Below are 19,263 nucleotides of genomic sequence, written 5' to 3'. Positions count from 1 at the left end.
AAATACAGATTCAAAATTTTGTTACAATTAAACAATTACTGATTGTCAGATCAGCAGAAATTTTTAATGAACATGTAATTATTGATTTCACATAAATTTTTAATATGTAACCATTTACCAATAGTTTTTATCAATATATTTTAAGAGAGATGCATATTATTTTGACAATTTTATTTTCACGTGTAAAAGCTAAAGGGTAGGTATATCTTTTAAAAGGTTAACAAAAAGTAACAATTATAACAAAAAGAATTTTATATTCTTATTTAAAAACGATTCTATTGAACTCCTTTAATAATGTAATGTTGAATTTTCTAAAATAAATTTAAATCAGCGAAACTGAATTACCGCTATTCGATAACAGAACATACCAAACTTGAAGCAATGTGAACCTACCTGACGAAGCGATGTGAATGGTCCTTAACAGAAATAAGTTCGACTAATGTGTGTTTGGGAACATCGTTTTTAAACCTAAAAAATTATATTGAATTCTTTTACGTTGTATATTGTATACTGTACAAAACGCGTTTGCCCGTATTGTTTCAATTTACATTGAGATTTGGTTTTCATAATAATCGTAAACGTTTGAATTCTAAGTCGGTTTTGCTTATTTTCAGTAATCTCTAATTCTTGATGATGAAGCTTTTATTGTTCCTCTGCTTCACTACGGTCCATGTTTTAGGTATGAACCTTCAAATACTTATACATTTTTATCTAATGCGTAAAGGGTAGCTTAAGATTTTTTCCATGATGTAATACTATATTTTTTCATTTGTTTCTTATTTAAAAAAAAATTATTTAAATTTATGTAAATATGTATATGTTTTATACATTATGAAGTGATTTTAAGTATGAATGATTAATAATTTTCGACATTTTTGATAGCCTTTGTTAAAAAAATCAAACTGTCCTCGGTAAAAATGAAGAAAATATCTGTATATACAATTAGTAATTTCGAAAATAAAAATTCATATTTAACGTAAGATCCTGTAAAAATCTGGAAAATTAAAAAAACACGATTGCTGTCATCAGAAGATTTATATTAGGTCATCCCATAAGTTCGTGCCGTTTTTTATGGGATGACCTAATATATAAAAATAATTTATAGTACCAAAAGTCGTCAACATGGATGCAAAAGACAATGATAAAACATGGCCGATTTTGGTCTTCGATTTTAACCAAACATTTTATGTTTTTTGTATCTATATACAAATGTTGTATAATTTAAATAGAAAAACTTTCCTCATGTAATTGTAATTGTTGATTAGAAAATAAATGTATTTGGCTCAAAATTATTAAATAACCTAATCTATATTGTCTTTTTCAAAATAGGGGAAAATTCAAAAGATGTTCTTCTCATTAACAATGGTCCTAATAAAATGCTTGGACAAAATATTAGTGAACCAGTTTTTCAAGCAAAATCATTGTCAAAGAAGATAGGGGTTGTTGAGGAACCTGTGCCAGCTTCCTTAGATACAAATGAAAATAAAACAAAATTAGAAGAAACATTAAATAGCAGTACTGTTCCAAGTTCTAAAGCCACTGCGTCTCATTCAGAAATTACAGTAACAGATTCTGCAACTGTCCCTAGTTCTACAGCTGTCCCTAGTTCTACAACTGAACGAGTTATTGAAGCAACTACAACTGCAGCAAGTAATTCCCCAGTGACATTTACTGAAACAAACAAGGCAACAGCATCTGCTATTAGTCCTGGCAAATGGATAGTTAATGGAACAAATAAGGTCTGTCTTGTGGTACAGATGTCAGTGGCATTTAATATTTCTTATATGGATAATAATCATACGGTTTGTATTATTATAATATTCATTATTACACTCTAAATAAAAATTAAGCACACAGTAGAATATTATAAAATAGGAAAAAACAATAGTATTATACAGATGAAAATATAATGTTTAAGAAGAATAGTAGTAAAATTGAAATTTAATGTCAAATTAAGGTCAGAGTGTTAATATAAACAACTTTCTAGGTTTCCTTCAAAACATTTGACATGCCAGTGGACAATAGAACCACAACAGCAAAGGGAAGTTGTGGTAACCTTGAGCAAAATTTAACTCTGTCATGGTCTTCCCAAAACCTAACTAATAATGGTAGCATGGCCATGCACTTTGTGAAAAATGAAAGTAAAAGTTACTATTCACTCCATCATTTGGAAGTTGTTCTTCCAGCATCAGATTTTAAAAATACGTCTCTGAGTAAGAATTTCATTTCTACTGCCGCAATTAACGCTAGAACTATCAAACCAGTCAGAATGATTGTCTTCGACTTTCTTATATTAAATTATAAATTTTTTTGTGGTTTTTTTTTTTTAAATATATGTTGGCTATTGTCGAGATAAAGAATGAGGGTATATACTACATTAAGACCAATATTTTTTTAATGAATATTTCTATACTTATGAATAGATGAATCGATGGTTTTGGTGCACAATGCGTCCTATGCTACAGTCGGATTACACGTATCCTACAGATGCGTAAAACAGCAAACTTTTCATTTGACACACAACAATACTAATGAAACCGCCGGTTATTTAACAATATCGAACCTTCAATTCCAAGCTTTCAAAAATGACAATTCCACTGCCTTTGGTTATGGTAAGTTCTAAAATCATTGTATATGTTTTGTTATTCTATAAGAAACGTTATTATGAAGTAATGGTTAATTTTTATTTATTATTAATTTTCAGCCGAAGACTGTTTCTTTGACACAGCAGACGCTGTTCCGATAGCTGTAGGTTGCGCACTAGCAGGATTAGTAATGATAGTATTAATTGCATATTTGGTTGGCCGCCGACGAAGTCAAGCTCATGGTTATCTTAGTATGTAACTTTTACGTATACTTTTCTTCAATTTTCCTTTTTTTTAAGTAAATAAGTTGATATTATAATTTTGTGTATTCCAAATCAAAACTATTTCTTTTTTGTAAATTTGTAAAGTTGTTGTTTGAGGGAATTTTTGATTATACATTCTTTTGTTCCCTTCAACGCAACAAATTTAAAAAAGAAAAAAAAACAGTTGAACATTCATTATATCTTTTTAAGAATCGCTTATTTTCTGGTTTGTTATCAATAAGAAGGATTTCATAATTGTATTTTTTCAAATAGTTTTTCATATTTTTTGTCAAATCTCGAAAGATTGGTTAGACAATGTATTATCGTTTTACTTCGCGATATACATATATTACATGATTAATTTTCATTAGTTAGTGTTACATTAAATATAAAGTTTAACAAGATATACTAATTGTAAAGAAAAACTGTGGAAGAAAAACAACTGTTTGAGAAACGAACGTACTGCAACAAAAAGTTTAACTGTGTGAAATTTGTAATGAATGCAAGTCATTTATGATACCTTCTTCCGATAGTAAATGTCAAAATTGAATTGCATAAGAAATGATGCAACATATGTATAAAATGTACACGTTTTACTGTGATAATAATTTTAACCTCTTAGGGATGCTTGAAGGTTGCGGGGAGACGATTTACTTAATGGTAGAATGCATTGTGTGTTGTCTACAGCAATGCGTCGTGACGGACAATGCTGTTCTCTACATCCACGAAAGCCACTATAGTGGTGCATCGTTTAGGAAGATTATATCCACGAAAGCCACTATAGTGGCTCGTCGTGCCTAAGAGGTTAAAAGAGATTAAATTATGCAAATAAGCATCGGGTTATTTATGTATAGTGATGTTAATTTTTAAGAAATCAATTTTTATCGTAATGGTACGTTCGTTGTTTGTCAGAAACCATGATAATTGTATTTTTTATTTTTATTGATATTAATAATACCAGTAAAAACCAGCGTATTTGCGAGTTACAGAACTTGGTTGCTAATAAATTACTATATATATCATAAAAATTATCACGTCTATCAAGCTATTACCGATTAAATAAACAAGTTTTGACTCTACACGTCTAGACTTATATAGAGATACTTGCCCGTGGACAATTTATACATGTATGTACCATCCGCGTCTGTAGTGATCTGTGACGGCATGGGGGCAAGGGGGTCCTTCGCATATATCAGACGGCACTCTAATCTTATTCAAGCCTAATTAGTAGATGTGACCGCGTCAACCAATAATACACTACAGCCGAAAGTACATGGAGCCGAGGTGGGTCACGACCAATTGGACCCGGATTCCTTTCGAGTATCAGCTTAGCAAACGTAGACGGTACTTTTCTACGCATATACTGTCAAAACATTGTCTTTAGACTTGTATTTTATTTCTTATTGACTTCAGATTATTCGCAATGGATGCGGACTGTCCGCGGAGCGGCCCATGATTGATCCATTATTAATTCGCTGTTGACCTATTATTGATTCATAGTTTCTCCACGATCAATCCGCAATTAATCCACTATTGATAATTTGCTTCTCTACGTTTAAGGTTAACCACCTTGAATTTTAATTTACCAAGGAAATGATGCCCTCAGCATTGCAGCGTTACAACGATATCAGTTGTATGAGTTATACAAGTATGAAGGAATCCACATGTGCAATGTGCGTTGTTATAAGAAGAGATGTCAAAACACTGATGCATCATCATTGTAATTGGTAAGTTAAGATTTGATTTATATTCAGTTATGATCTCAGTGCTAAAGAATTTAAAATAAGAATAAATCATCGTTAAAGATTATTTATGTATAGTATCGAGCAAAGTAGGCTCTTCTAAGGAAAATGGTGAAATAGGAGCCTGCGACATTGCTCGATGCTGTATTTAATCGCTTATCTTGCGGCGAAAGTAATTTTCTGCTTTCTTAATTTCATCACTCGCCACCAGATGGCGACAACACTTCAAAGCGTGTCCGTTACGAAATTTGAAAACATGAAATTGTATTAGACATAAATGAAAAGAATGTAAATTTGTATCTTAAGTAGTCCACTACTCATAAGATTCAAAACAATAAGTAATAATAAACATCACAGAAAGTTACTAGTAAAGGATGCACATATTGTGCCAACTAGTTTTTGTTCGCGTTGCTTATAATTTTCCGAGAATCTACTCTCGTATATCATAACGGAGGTACATATAAGGTAAAGAAAAGCACACAAGAAATATGTACATACACGTAGTGTAATGAACTTCCTATGCTCGACCATCTGTTTTTCTCTAGAAGTATAGAAAGGAGAAATCAGGCTGTTAGTAAAAGTAAGATCTATTTTCATTTGCAATGAATTGCCGACAGACATGCATTCATGACGAGAAGTAAACCGTGTTATCTATGCATACAACGTAATACCTATCACATTCTAGAATTCCACGTTTGATTTTTTAAATTACATACATATAATTTACATTAGATAAAACGATAAAGCTTAGTATATTAAATCATTAGAGTATTAGAATACTGGAATAACAAAATATTCAGGCATTCGGACATACGCATATAAATACTGAATAGTATTATCGCTGGTATACTGACGTGTTTACAAGCGGATCTGTTGCAACATAACGCTGTAACCTGAATTGCTGCTAATATGTAATTTATCTTGTTAGAACCAACACCAAAGAAAAAGTTATATACACGCGCGTACATAAATATTCGAGCTCTAAAAATTGTGATCAAACCTTTCAAGACTTATCAAGACTCAAGAGTCGTGTCTTCGAGACTTTGAAGGGGCTCCCGGATGATCAATATTCGATTAAAATTCAAATTGATTCCAAACTTTCTCTAAGTATTTACATTCGAAACGCTCGATGGGCCATCTACTAATTACTATGAGGGAGAGGGGAAAAGGGTTAGGCAGGCTGTTAAACGAGAGGCTGTTGAACAGTGCACGACCATGCACGACTTCGGGCACGAACGCCAGTCGCAGCAATAGCGCAAAGTCTGTGTAAATGCGTGCGTGCGTGCGTACGTTCATGATTTCCAGTCGGTGGGAGGTCAGCTTGGTCAGCCTTTCGGCGAGAACGATACGCGTTGCGTAGACGCGTCGTTCCCTTCTCTCCTTCCTTTCTTTCTCCTCTTCCTCTTTCTATCTTTTCTTCTTGTCCCCAAACTCGTGCAGTCGATTCGAAGCGTGTCAACTCCGCTGCCACTTATTTTACGCTCGCGTGAATTTTTTTACAGATCTCTTTTAGACGATAAGTAATTTAGTGTTCGCGTGGGCGGAGGTCCTTTGATTCACTGAATGACGCACGGTACATACAACCGCTGAGAATACGTGTAATAACCTATGTAACGCGTTTTTTGCAAATACCGAAAATAAGTGTCAAGGGAATAGCTACCATGACTAATATCCTACTGTGATATGCCGGAAGTTTAACTTTTCGCTCTACGGATTTTCGAGCAACAAAGAGTGCTTTCTCGAAAGACGATGGTGCATTATATTATCACGGTCCGATGATCGCAAACAAAAGTGTGAGACACTGATTTCTTTTATCAGATATCAAACGATTTTTCAAAAACGGGATTTCATCGAACAGTCGTGATTAATCGAACGTTTTTCGACCGTCGAAATTGAGAATTTAATAACAAATGACGTGCTCATTCGAAACGTCATCGCGCGCGAACACGCGGAGAAAAAGTGATGCACGTGTATCTCACTGACATTTCTCTCGCGAGGACTTATGAGTCACTCTCCTTTACCGACAATTGCACTTCTACGCCGGTAAACAGTTCCAAGGATTCCATTGGAACAGTCGGTTGTGTAATTCGAGACGCGACTCCAAAGAGTGTGTCCTTTGTTTTACAATTAACACCGACCTCGCTGCGATAAACGTTGAACCGATATCCGGTGCACAGTCAACGCAGTGCTGTTCTGCTAGAACGTGGTGTAAATAAAAAGAGAAACTGTACGTTTTATTTGAAATTAAAAGAAGAAAAAAAATGAAAATAATAAATTGAATAAAAGGAAATTGTATTATATTTGAGATGTGGAGCATAATCAGAAACTTTCTGGAACAGTTCCTTTTATTGGGGCTGTTCCTTAGCATTTTATACTGTTTCCTCACTTCCACCTTCAATTTCTGGGAGATTCGCGGCGTTCCCTTCCGGAAGCCTACCGTTCTCTTCGGCAACTATGCATCTTTGTTGTTGTTCCAAATATCATTGCCGGAAGGTATCAAGGAGATGTACGAATGGTTCAAAGACGAGAGATTCTTCGGGGCGTTTCGCGTGAAATCGCCCGTCCTGATTCTGCGTGATCCAGACCTTATCAAGAACGTATGCGTGAAGAATTTTGCTTGTTTCTCGAACCGCGGCATACCGGTGAATTCTCAGGTAAAAATAAATCAAGTATAATTAATTACATTCCTTATAAAATAAAGTGTAGTCAAAAGTTAAAAAATGCAATATAAAATTGTATTCTTTTTTAATCATCGTTAGGATCCATTGTCCGCCCACCTGTTTAATCTAGAGGGAAAGAAATGGAAGAGCCTGAGGTCGAAGCTGACCCCAGCCTTTTCATCCGGCAAATTAAAAAGAATGTTCTACCTGCTGGCCGAGTGCGGGGAAGAGTTTCAAAAATTAATCGGATCCTCGTCCGAGGCCGATCGGCCAATCGAGATTCGCGAATTGGCGGCGAAATTTACGATAGACGTCATTGGTAGCTGCGCCTTCGGCATACAAATAAACGCGCTCACCGACGAGGAATCCGAGTTCCACAGGGCTGCGAAAAAGCTCTCGAGACCAAGCTACAAGGCCACCCTATGGCGGATGCTTAGAACAGCTATGCCGAGGGTCTATAAATTTTTAAGCGTTCAAGTGATCAATCCCGAGGTAACGAGATTTTTCAAGAACGTCGTGTCGCAGATGCTGAAGCAACGAGAAGAGCACGGTATCAAGAGGCACGACTTTATGGACCTGTTGATCGAATTAAAAAATAAAGGCACTTTGGAAAATGAGGCTAGTAACGGGCACGTTAGCAACGACGAAGATGCGGACACCGTCGAGGAAATAGGTAGGTTAATCAGAAAAACATAGACATCTGTGAAAGCGTTGAAACAGGATAAACTCGCTTTATAGCTATATCGGTCAGACCCCTATCGTTTGTATAGATTACTCCCTACGAAGATAAATCGTGCGCTTTACAAGAGAAATGTTGTTCACCTTAACGTGTGGGCCGGTGAACTTGATACCGAGGCCTGCGATATACATTTTTTCAAAGACCATTAAGGAAGGAAGTCCATCCATCTATTACGATGGAGTAATAGAATTTTTACACTTAATAAATGAAACTTTCCTAAGGTTAATTTGTTCGTTAAGTTCGTATCAATTTCGAACCAGTTAATTGTATCAATGAAGAGATATTACATAATTGATAACTCTTCTTAGTGTGTTATTCGATGCACGCTTCAAACGATATCGTTCTGTAACAAATTAATCAAGATAAAATTGACAGTAAGTGCTCCATTCATGTAGCCGCTGCAATGGTAATAAAACTGTGGCGTTCTCGAGTTAAATGAAACGTTTCATTTACTGCTGGCGATGAATGATAATTAAGAGAAAATTATTTAATTATTACACTGAAGCGACAGTGAATATAGTCATGTAAATTAACAAAATTTATTTTTATGACTGAAAGAAGCGTTTCGTCGTGCACGTAAGTAATTTTTTTCCGGATAACTTTATCGCATAAAAATGATTCGTTTATAGAACTGGACGAGAACAGTATTGCTGCCCAAGCGTTTGTATTTTTCGCTGCCGGCTACGAAACTTCGTCCAACACCATTGCATTTTGCCTTTACGAGTTAGCATTGAATGCAGAGATTCAGGAAAGAACGAGACGCGATATTCAAGACGCCATCGACAACAGAGACGGAAAATTGACTTATGATGCCGTGCAGGACATGAAATACCTTGATATGGTTATAGCAGGTAATAATTAATCGAACCTCGGTAAATTGAGAAGCCCCACTAATTAGGCCCGTGTAAAATTAGGGGGTCGGTCAATGTGTTTGTGCAGTATCCCCTATTGCTCTTGTGCCGTCTCGCAAGACTTCTTGTGATCGGTGAACGGTACATATATTTATCCGACATGAGTCAAAGGTTGCAAGTAAAAATCGTGACCCCGATAAAAAATTATTATCTTTATCGCATTTGTAATTCGCTAAAAAAGAAACAAAGACAATCAATATATTTTACGTTCAAATATTAAACTCGTTCATGCTATTCATTTGTTTAATAAAGGAAGCTCATTTTTTATTAAATTTAATTTTCAGAAACTCTTCGAAAATATCCACCGGCGTCGTTATTATCTCGTAGATGCGAATATCAATATCAAATACCGGGTAGTAAAGTGGAACTACCACCGGGTATGCGGGTTATTATACCAATTTACGGACTCCATCATGATCCAGATTATTATCCGAATCCGGCGACGTTTGATCCTGAACGGTTTACGGAAGAGAACAAACGCACGAGACATCCGTACACGTATCTTCCGTTTGGCGAAGGGCCAAGAAATTGTATAGGTAATTTTTTCATTGCAAATGTTTTTAATAAAAAGACAAGTAGTAGAAATTTCCTCCCCTTTGATACATTATACATAAAGTATTATAATAGTTAATTATAATTGTTATGCGTTTCAGGAATGAGGTTTGCATTGTTACAAATTAAAGTGGGTATCATTTCATTCCTAAGGAAGCATAGAGTGGAGGTTTGTGAGAAAACAGTTATACCAATCAAATTTAGTAGAAGAAGCTTGGTAACGACGAGCGAGAATGGATTCTGGTTAAAAATTGTACAGTATTCTTAAACTATTTTAAGTCTGCTGTGTACTTAATATACCTCAACAAAGTAATCAATATTTTTTTTTAATTCTTTGATATGATCAATGCCAATACAGCCAATCAATAACTTTAATATCAAGCTTTAATTGTTTGTTCATTGAAACTATTAATCAGTTGTATTCATTATATTAGTCAGAAATTGCAATCTCGATTTAAGTTACCATAAATAGTGCAAGTAAATTTTAATATAATATACTGATAATTAGAAATTATTTTTAAGAGAATAGTTTATTACAAATGTACTTTTAGTATAATATTCTTATACAAACGAAACATTTATATTTTTGTAAACATTTTATGTACTATAAAGAACACATTGTATAATGTACTGTTGTAACAAATATGGCATTAGAAATAAAAAAATAAGAAATACATAACTGTAAGTGAATCCTACGCATCCCGTCGATGTATTAAATCGACGGTAATCAAATAAGGCTCGCTATTCAGGATGAACAAATTAATCATTCGACAGTCAACGCGCCAAAAAGAGTTAATGTAATCTAACTGTATACCTTCACTGCTTTCAATTACATTCGCAGTATAGTCAGTCTTAAATTACATTGTTTCTTTGTATCGATTGCAAGACGTGTCGCGTATAGTAGTATTCGCATGCACTATAGTATTTTGTTACATGCACAGTACGTACTTTTTGTTGCGTCTTCTATAATACTCGTGCATTGTCTATTGGTGGCAGCAGCTCCAAGTCAGTGCACTCTTCGTTCATAGAACGATTTGTATGTAGATAGCTGCGTATGTATAGTAAGTCGTTAATACGGCACATAATTATACGATCAAAAATGTCATTTCCTTGATTAGGTGACAGTGCTATTTTACCAACTATATCGTTTTTCTGCTCGAAGATTTTCCGCAGTATCTGACAGCGAGATATTTCACCGAAAATAATGCTACGGTGAGCCGTAAATCTGTTTACGTGGATGCGTACCACTTCTGTCACTTTAAATTGATAACCGGGCCCTTTAAACGATAAACTCTACGTCTATGCAAACAATACACCTCCCCCATTTTTATCAAAACACGTGTCTGGATATCAATCAAAGTAAACGAACAGGTTCTGATATCCATCTTTTAATTCACTTGTTACTACTTCCAACCACTTCCAACATTCATTTATAATGTATGATTAACACTTACTGATTAATACTTGTTACACAACTAATTTATTACAATTAGTATGATTATTCTTTGATTAATTATGTTAATAATAAAATTTGATATTCTCGTATGTATGCTTCAATTATAGGTTAAAACGATCTTAATTGTTACTCTTTTGACATATTTCTTTGTTGCAAATCATATTTTCATTTCTACCATTAGTATTGTATGAGTATGTACACATGATATTTTTGTGTATATATGTACACGTTATCTATCTCTTATATTAATGAATGTTTTCCTTCTAGTTTTAACCAGTTTTTAATTAAATTGTAGATGTCACACTATAATAGAAATACAAGTACTCAGAGGTCTACGGTGATCGATTATGAGCGTCAATTTCAAGAGGACCTAGAACGTGCTCAGGCATTGAGCTTAGAAAGCCTTGCTTTAGAAAAATTTAAATTACAAAAGCAACGTTCAGAATTTAATCATGTTCACCAATCTTGTGTACCACAAAGTGACATACACACAGGGAATAATGTTATGCATAGCAATTCATCAGAGAGAGATAATACACCGCAAAGTGAAAAGTAAACTATATTTGATTATTGTTTCATATAATCTCTCTAAGCGATAATCAGAGGTGACTAATTTTTAAATATTTAGATTTCAGAGTAGAAGCAGACCAAGGCCCGGTTCCTTTAATACCAATCAATCGAAGAATACTGTGATATTAGCACCACCACCACCAATTCCATCTCGAAGAAATTCCACAACAGCTACAACGAGTCAAGAACAATCAGTTGACTTGATTAACTTTACAAGTCCGGTGAAGCAAGACGATCTAACTGACTACTGTTCACCTCCACCTCCACCACCGTAAGTTTATTCTTACCTAATAATTTTCTTACGTTATTGCTAATAAATCGTTCTTATTTCACAACAGAAAACCATTATTAGAACCAAAATGGGAAACACATCCTTCGTTATTAAAGAAACAAGGAAGAGTATCACGTAGCAGTAGTATCGCCGGTTATCATTCTCGAGACTTCCGATACCAATCACTCTCTCCTAATCCTAGATCTTCCACCGCACCTTGCACACCGGGAACTCCGAAAATTAGTCCTATCATGTCAAGATCCAGTAGTATTAACAGTACTGTACCTGATGTAACACCACAAGTAAGTAATCTATATCATTAATCTTCTATAAATACTTGATAACAATTAAAGTGTCATTTTTTTTTTTCTATTTGGATGATGATTTTATTTGATAACTCTCATTACAGCTTGCATGGAATCTTAATGATTTTAAAACTTACTTTCTTGCACAGGTATATGGATTGTGTATAAGCGTTTCAACTTAAACATTAGCCAAAGAACATTATTTATATTTTTTAGTAGAATTTTTCCATAATAACATTAAATAGATATAAGTTACAATTACAAATCAAGAACAAATTACAATTTTATTTTACAGATACCTCCGTTACCTATGAATTACAGACCAAGTATTACTCCTTCTGTATGTGGTGTACAAAAACCTATGTTCTCTAAGGATGATGAGCAGCTAAGCGTGTTGAAAGTGGTAGAAAAGAAGCCAAATAATAATCTTATAGACTTGAGTTCTTTTGATCAAGTAGAAGATAAAACAAATGTACGAGTTAGCGTATTAGAAGCGTTTGATCCGTTACTTGTTAAGACTGACGATCCTAATGAGAGTGCACAGGGGCCTAAAGACGAGATACAAGTCAGTGGATCGGTATATGACCCGTTCGATCCATTTGATTACATGTATAGCACAAATGAAAGTGTTAATTCAGATCCGGTATACGTTGCTGTGGAAAAATCTGCTAAATCTCCTGCTGTATCACCGGCAGCACCGCCACCGCTACCTCCTAGGAATTCATCTGCTTGGAATACCATTGAAAGAAGAAGAACTTCATTAGACAGAAGACAGAAGCGACAAACACGTTTGTACGAGAACATAACGGTCCGAAAAACTAGACCATCCCTCCATGATTGTGATTTAAAGGCTTTCCATGAAATGATGAAATCTGTCCGAAGTGAATTTCCCTTTAACGATCCTAGTACAAACATCGGACATATAATCAGCCCGATGATGGAGAACTTATATCCTGATGGCACAAGTATAAAATTAGTCGTACATCCACAGTTAGTGGATTCTAATGAAAATACTCCGTCCATATCATTCACCTGTGATGTAAACTGTAGCGTTGAACATGTTATTCTCAACGTCGCTTGTTCCTTAGAGGACGAGGACACGGTGAACGTAGAAAAATATTGTTTGAGAGTATGGGGATTAGCAGAATACTTTGCACCTAATACAACTTTAGCTCAATACGAATACATACATCAATGTATCAAATTAGAAAAAGACATCGAATTAGCTATTCTAACTAAAGCACAAATAAAGCGATCTATAGCGCGAACACTGCAGGACGATAATCGTGATCAGTGTCTCAAATTAGAAGACATTCTTCCAAATGAACCAGTACAACCAATATCGTACGATACGCTTCTTATCTTGCTAGAGACAGTAGAGAAAGAAATGGAACGCGTTGAGACTACTGCGATACAATTGGCAACTAGTAATCATGGTACTAGTCTTTTGCCCCAGCTGCAACCACGTGGCGTTGTTCAAGCGATAAAAGCAGTCTGTGCATTAATGGGAAACATAGAAATGTTTGAAATTACAGAGGCTGTTGACAATTTTGTGAATGCGTGTTGTCAGTTTCTGCCCCAAGTTCATACGACAAACATCGAATGCAAGAAACCAGAAATCTTACACGAAGATGGTGATTATTCTGTTGTTACTTTAAGAACAAAGTTTCCAGATGTAATTGCATCCCATTGTCATAAAATACGTGGGGCGATTCAAGATCTTGTAGAAACTTATTGTCATGCATTTAGAGTTGATTTTGAGTTAAGTAGCAAAGCAGAATTTTCAACAGGTAAGTAAGAAGAATTTAATTTTACATCTATGTAATAAATTTGATAAAAGTAACATATTTTGATATAACAGATACGTTGATAGCGTCTGAAGTATTGGATACTATATTAGTTCGCGTTGGAGCAGTTCATAGATTGCCAGGATCATGGAAACACGATGATTATATTATAGCAGCCCAAATATTTCACGGTACAAGACCTGTTGGAAATCCAGTTTTATCCGAACCTATGACAGTCAGTTCTAATTTTTATCCAAGAATTTTGTTCAATTCATGGTAATTATCGTGATGTCTGCGATCTAGAAATTATACTTCATTTTTTAAATCTGCATTATAATTTTCAGGTTGGAATTTCGTGGCATAAGCGTGTGCCAGGTACCAAGAGAAGCGAGGCTAGTGTTAGTATTGTACGGTCGTACTTTACAACCTACCGAGCATGAATCTAATTCCTCGGCAGAAAATACCATGCAAAAGGAAGAATTAGGTTGGGGAGCTATACAGTTCTTTGATTTCGAAGGGTAATTATATGTACATTAGATTAAAGGAAAAGATTTTGTCAGTTTTAAAACGTATCCCTTTTTCTTGGTCACAGAGTGATGAGTCAAGGAAGTTTCTTCTTATCTCTGTGGCCAGCAGTTGCTGATAAGAGATTAGGTCCTGCTCCTGCACCTGGAATTCATCCTCAAGGGGATACGCATGCTATCATCGGTTTAGAATTACCCGATTATGGTGGCAAAGTGTTATTCCCCACAGAATTAAGGGATTTTGATGTTGAATCGTTGGACTTTAATTCCTTAGATCAGAATACACAAGAATTATTAATAGACATTACACAGCAAACTACCTTTACAAGGTACATATATTTACAATCTTTAGTTATTAATAATATAACATTATTATTTATTTCTTTTATTGACAGACCACTTATCGAGGAGAGGGAAATTTTATGGGAGAAACGTCATTACTTACACGACAGACCCGAAGCTTTGCCCAAAGTGCTTTTAGCTGCGCACAGTTGGGACTGGGCTTGTTTACCTGATCTTCATGCATCTCTCAGGGTTTGGAGTGCTTTGCCTCCTGTTCAAGCTTTACAATTACTGTTACCTTGGTAACCGCTGTTTTAAATCAATCTTTATAAATATCAATTCATTAATCGCTTCAATTAATCATAAGTACTGTATAGTTTTCCAGATATGAAGGTTAGAGAAGTAGCGGTTGGCTGGATTCGAGAATTGAGTAACGACGAATTGGTAGATTATTTACCACAATTGTTGCAAGCATTGAAGCACGAAACATATGAAACATCACCTCTAGCAAGATTCTTGTTAGAACGAGCTTTACTTTCTCCACGTGTAGCTCATCACGTTTATTGGTTGTTGACACAAGCATTACCAGGACAAAGTCCTCAGGTAAAAACTGAATTATTATTAACGAATTTGAATTTTACAAGATGCATTACATTATTTTAAATTTCTTAGAATTCTTCTGAAATTGGCTCAGAAGATGATAGAAATATTAGTTCTACACGCTATCACAAAAGACTACAACTAATGTTGCGGGCATTACTAGCTGTTATTGGCGATGCACTAAGAAATAGTTTTCTTACCCAACAATTACTTGTCAAGGTAAATTATTTTTTCATATGTTTTGTATTTTTTTTTTTATGAATCTAACAATAATAATAAATCATATTCTTATAGAATTTACACGAAGTAGCTGAAAATATAAAACAATTGAAAGATTCGTTAAGAATGGATGCGCTGAAAATTAGCTTACAAAATATACATTGTCAATTAATGGAAGATGATGGTACATGTTTACCGTTGTCTCCCAGTAAACAAGTATTCGGTATAAATGTACAAAGCTGTTCGTATTTTCCGTCGTTCACTCTTCCCCTAAAAATCAATTTCATTAGCTGTGACGATGTGATCTGTCCTGCAATTTTTAAAGTACGTTTCTCACGCAAATAACTCGTATAGTATTTTATTGTTATTTTACATTAAAATAATTTTGAAGGTTGGAGATGATTTACAACAAGATATGTTAACGCTTCAAATAGTTCGCATTATGGATAAACTTTGGCTGAAAGAGGGTCTTGATCTTAAAATGGTAACATTTACTTGCGTGCCTACTGGGTACAAACGTGGGATGATAGAAATGGTCACGGACGCGGAAACCTTGAGAAAAATACAAGTCGAATTCGGTCTGACTGGTTCTTTTAAAGACCGACCGATTGCCGAATGGCTGGCAAAGCACAATCCTTCTGAATTAGAATACGAAAGGGCTGTAGAAAACTTCACTGCATCTTGCGCGGGCTACAGTGTCGCTACTTATATCTTAGGGATTTGTGACAGGCATAATGACAATATTATGTTAAAAACATCTGGTCACCTGTTCCATATTGATTTTGGTAAATTCCTAGGTGACGCACAAATGTTTGGAAACTTCAAGAGGTAAAACATTGTAATTGAAACATTAATCGTTACTTCTTCAAAATATTCATATGTATACTGTATTTTTTTATTTAGAGATAGAACCCCGTTTGTATTAACTTCTGATATGGCGTACGTTATAAATGGTGGAGATAAACCATCAGCTAAATTCCATCATTTTGTTGATTTATGTTGTCAAGCATTTAATGTGGTACGGAAGCATGGAAATCTTATTCTTCATCTTTTTGGATTGGTAAGTTTACTGTTTCATTTAATATTATTATACAGTAATACAGACGTTTTTATTTATAATACATTCATTTTTAAGCTCGATAGTGTCGTAATTTAAATGATTATTTCGTTACAAAAACAAAAATACCGCAACGGAAGGACTTATCCTCGCGTTTTATCTGAAAGGGGCCCGTTATCACGCTAAACTATATGCGTTAATTAGTGTTTATCGTCCGAGGTCTCGTAATATCAAACAATGCAGCAGTCTGAGTCGATTAAGAGAAGAGTAAACATGCTAAAAATTTCAGAAAATTAACTTAATTTGTGTATCATAAAGTTTATACGTTAGATCTGTCGTCGTCTTAAAAATAATATGACTGAATTAAACGTTATACAACAGAAACTTGCTAATATCGAGATCAAAGAATTAGCGAACAAATCTAAAATGAATAACTATACGAATTCACAGATGACTTCGTCTGGTATTCCTGGTGTAACGGTGGACGCAGTTAGTTATGTACAAAAGGCTCTTCTTCCCGAACAAACGAATCCCGAAGCTGCCGCGACATTCGCTCGAATGATCGAAAGTTCGCTTAAAAGTTGGTTCACTCAATTCAACTTTTTCTTACACAATTTGGCACAGCTTCGATTTTCAGGCGATCACAGTGACGGGGCATTGTTATCGTTTATTCCACGTACATACACGTAAGTTTGTCAATATAAATTTCACAATATTGTATGAAAGTTTCAAATAAAAGGCATTATTTTTTAATTGTTACAGAATGCAGCAAGAAGGTCAATTAACAAGCGTTCAAGTACATGGGTATCAAAAACGATACGACCCTGAAAAATATTACATGTATATATTGCGTATACAGCGAAAGGGTCACGCAGACCCCACTTATTTATTTAGATCCTATAAAGAATTTTGCGAATTTTATCAGAAACTGTGCATTCACTTTCCTCTTGCTAAACTCGCCAGGTAAGTAACATTTATTTTCTTTATATAACACAAATAAAATTATTTACTAATTTAAACAATCTATATTTCTTTGTTATTTATACTTATAATTAACGTTGTTTGGTTTCTTAAAATTATCGTTTACATTCTTCTGTGACTCATTAGAGTCATTCTGTGAAATTTTTCGATAAAATTCGGGATTATAAGACAAACCAGATATTTTTTGTACTGGTATTTTAGCACGAAATCGTCTGAGCCCCATTTCTAACTTTTTGATATTTCCCTTTAAAATAATACAAAATTATTTTTACATATTTACTGTGCATATAATGTGTGTATACTTACTTCTGGAAACGATTGTAAATCTAAAACGGTAGCGCGTTCTAAAGCTGCTTGTAATTAACAAATACTTTATATTACAGTGTCAGAATTGAACTGTGTTATCTTTTCTCGTATTATCTAATCGCACCAAAATCTTTGATACATAGCAAATTTCTTTTGAAATCATGATCCAACCAATGACTCAAATTTTATTTCCTGCTTATAATGATTTTTCATAATTAAAAAATTTATTTCACAGTTTACCAAGTGGTATAAGTGTTGGAAGATCTAATATAAAACAAGTTGCTGATAAACGCAGAGCAGATATAGAAAAATTCCTTGTAAGCTTATTTAAAATGGCACCAGAGATTTCCCAAAGTGATCTGGTTTACACATTCTTTCATCCTCTATTGAGGGATCAGCAAAATGCTGATATTCATTTACGCAAAGTAAAAGGTATGGTGGAGCTTTGAAAATATGGAAATATTATAAATAAATATTAATTATCATCATTGTTTTTTTTTTTAAATTTGTTTTTATTCAGTTGGCAATTGGTGGGCTGAGAAAAGAGTCAGGGACAACGTTCAAAATGGACAAATTAAAATGTCCCTTCATTATACTCGTGGAGCCTTTTATGTGATGATCTATCATGCAAGAGGATTGCCAAAAGTAGCTAATGGTCAAGAACCGAATACATACGTAAAAGTTTATCTTAAACCAGATCCTACAAAGAAAACGAAACGAAAAACAAAAGTTGTGAAGAAAAATTGTCATCCTTCGTTTATGGAAATGGTAGCAAATTAAAAATAATTAATGAATTTATATCATTAAATATTTTGAACCTACATGTTTATTATTCCTTACAGCTAGAGTATAGAATGTCTTTGGATGTTATTAAAGAAAGAACTCTAGAAGCTACAATATGGAACCATGATACATTGCAAGAAAATGAGTTTCTTGGTGGACTATGTTTACCACTTGAACGTTTTGACCTGACAAATGAAACAATTGAATGGTTTTCATTAGGAAGTGTTCGATGAAACGATATTTCTTAATGAATTTATTAATACTCATGGCTATTAATTCTGGAAGGAATTGAAAATATTCAATGTTATCGCACAATACTAATGATAATATTTTTATGTTATGCACATAATAGTGCAACAGGGATAATAATAGTAATATCACTACGATCGGTATTGACGATACATTCTTGTATGCATAATGAAAACGCTTCTTAACCCAAGGTAATCAGTGATCTAAAAACTTATAAAACGATATTAAATTAATGAGATCATAGATGAAGAGGCATATTTCATAAAATTATTCTACCTTTGTAAGAATTACCAAGATACGAAAAATCAAGTTCTTATTTTACTTAATCTTTACATATCTAATCATGAAATTGCTTATAAATTTTATTTAAGTTATATTTTATAAACATATACTGCCAGCTGAATATGAAATATTTTGAGTT

General features: G+C 34.2%; 3 protein-coding genes across 8 annotated transcripts; all 3 read left to right on the top strand.

Moving 5' to 3' along the window:
* The first annotated feature begins 405 nt into the window (after positions 1-405).
* Positions 406-3,927, top strand: LOC114872705 (lysosome-associated membrane glycoprotein 1). Its single transcript, XM_029180211.2, has 5 exons — positions 406-679; positions 1,330-1,802; positions 1,988-2,213; positions 2,424-2,612; positions 2,705-3,927. Exons 1-5 carry the CDS (start codon positions 631-633, stop codon positions 2,842-2,844), a joined length of 1,077 nt encoding a protein of 358 aa, XP_029036044.2. The 5' UTR covers positions 406-630; the 3' UTR covers positions 2,845-3,927.
* Positions 3,928-4,029: 102 nt separating this feature from the next.
* On the top strand, positions 4,030-10,126 carry LOC114872700 (probable cytochrome P450 6a13). 5 transcript variants are annotated; one of them, XM_029180190.2, is made up of 6 exons: positions 4,030-4,185; positions 4,262-7,244; positions 7,350-7,923; positions 8,619-8,840; positions 9,185-9,436; positions 9,554-10,126. In XM_029180190.2, exons 2-6 carry the CDS (start codon positions 6,897-6,899, stop codon positions 9,718-9,720), a joined length of 1,563 nt encoding a protein of 520 aa, XP_029036023.1. In that variant the 5' UTR covers positions 4,030-4,185; positions 4,262-6,896; the 3' UTR covers positions 9,721-10,126. The 5 variants fall into 5 exon arrangements, with proteins under 5 accessions (XP_029036023.1, XP_029036024.1, XP_029036022.1 ...); XM_029180191.2 differs by having other exon boundaries at positions 4,030-4,192; positions 4,409-7,244; XM_029180189.2 differs by having other exon boundaries at positions 4,030-4,192.
* A 276-nt stretch (positions 10,127-10,402) lies between these two features.
* Positions 10,403-19,085, top strand: LOC114872695 (phosphatidylinositol 4-phosphate 3-kinase C2 domain-containing subunit beta). Of its 2 annotated transcripts, XM_029180177.2 has the most exons (20): positions 10,403-10,664; positions 11,204-11,460; positions 11,537-11,749; positions 11,817-12,051; positions 12,159-12,203; positions 12,350-13,844; positions 13,916-14,117; positions 14,186-14,359; positions 14,434-14,694; positions 14,761-14,949; positions 15,025-15,250; positions 15,320-15,466; positions 15,542-15,790; positions 15,858-16,294; positions 16,370-16,526; positions 16,974-17,209; positions 17,286-17,486; positions 18,046-18,242; positions 18,331-18,578; positions 18,653-19,085. In XM_029180177.2, the coding sequence occupies exons 2-20, from the start codon at positions 11,204-11,206 to the stop codon at positions 18,824-18,826; spliced, it is 5,343 nt and encodes a 1,780-aa protein (XP_029036010.1). In that variant the 5' UTR covers positions 10,403-10,664; the 3' UTR covers positions 18,827-19,085. The 2 variants fall into 2 exon arrangements, with proteins under 2 accessions (XP_029036010.1, XP_029036011.1); XM_029180178.2 differs by lacking the exon at positions 12,159-12,203.
* Positions 19,086-19,263: the final 178 nt, after the last annotated feature.

Source organism: Osmia bicornis, chromosome 3, assembly GCF_907164935.1.
Source record: "Osmia bicornis bicornis chromosome 3, iOsmBic2.1, whole genome shotgun sequence".
NCBI lineage: Eukaryota > Metazoa > Arthropoda > Insecta > Hymenoptera > Megachilidae > Osmia > Osmia bicornis.
The sequence above is the reverse complement of the archived record's forward strand: the minus strand, read 5'-3'. Positions and strand labels throughout refer to the sequence as shown.

Excerpts from the sequence above, each read along its gene's own strand:
- LOC114872705 (XM_029180211.2), top strand. The coding sequence starts at position 631 with ATGATGAAGCTTTTATTGTTCCTCTGCTTCACTACGGTCCATGTTTTA. Across the intron at positions 680-1,329 it reads CACTACGGTCCATGTTTTAG|GGGAAAATTCAAAAGATGTT; the intron begins GTATGAACCTTC and ends TTTTCAAAATAG. Across the intron at positions 2,613-2,704 it reads TTCCACTGCCTTTGGTTATG|CCGAAGACTGTTTCTTTGAC; the intron begins GTAAGTTCTAAA and ends ATTAATTTTCAG.
- LOC114872700 (XM_029180190.2), top strand. The coding sequence starts at position 6,897 with ATGTGGAGCATAATCAGAAACTTTCTGGAACAGTTCCTTTTATTGGGG. Across the intron at positions 7,245-7,349 it reads GCATACCGGTGAATTCTCAG|GATCCATTGTCCGCCCACCT; the intron begins GTAAAAATAAAT and ends AATCATCGTTAG. Across the intron at positions 7,924-8,618 it reads GGACACCGTCGAGGAAATAG|AACTGGACGAGAACAGTATT; the intron begins GTAGGTTAATCA and ends ATTCGTTTATAG.
- LOC114872695 (XM_029180177.2), top strand. The coding sequence starts at position 11,204 with ATGTCACACTATAATAGAAATACAAGTACTCAGAGGTCTACGGTGATC. Across the intron at positions 15,467-15,541 it reads CCCAACAATTACTTGTCAAG|AATTTACACGAAGTAGCTGA; the intron begins GTAAATTATTTT and ends ATATTCTTATAG. Across the intron at positions 16,295-16,369 it reads ATGTTTGGAAACTTCAAGAG|AGATAGAACCCCGTTTGTAT; the intron begins GTAAAACATTGT and ends TTTTTTATTTAG.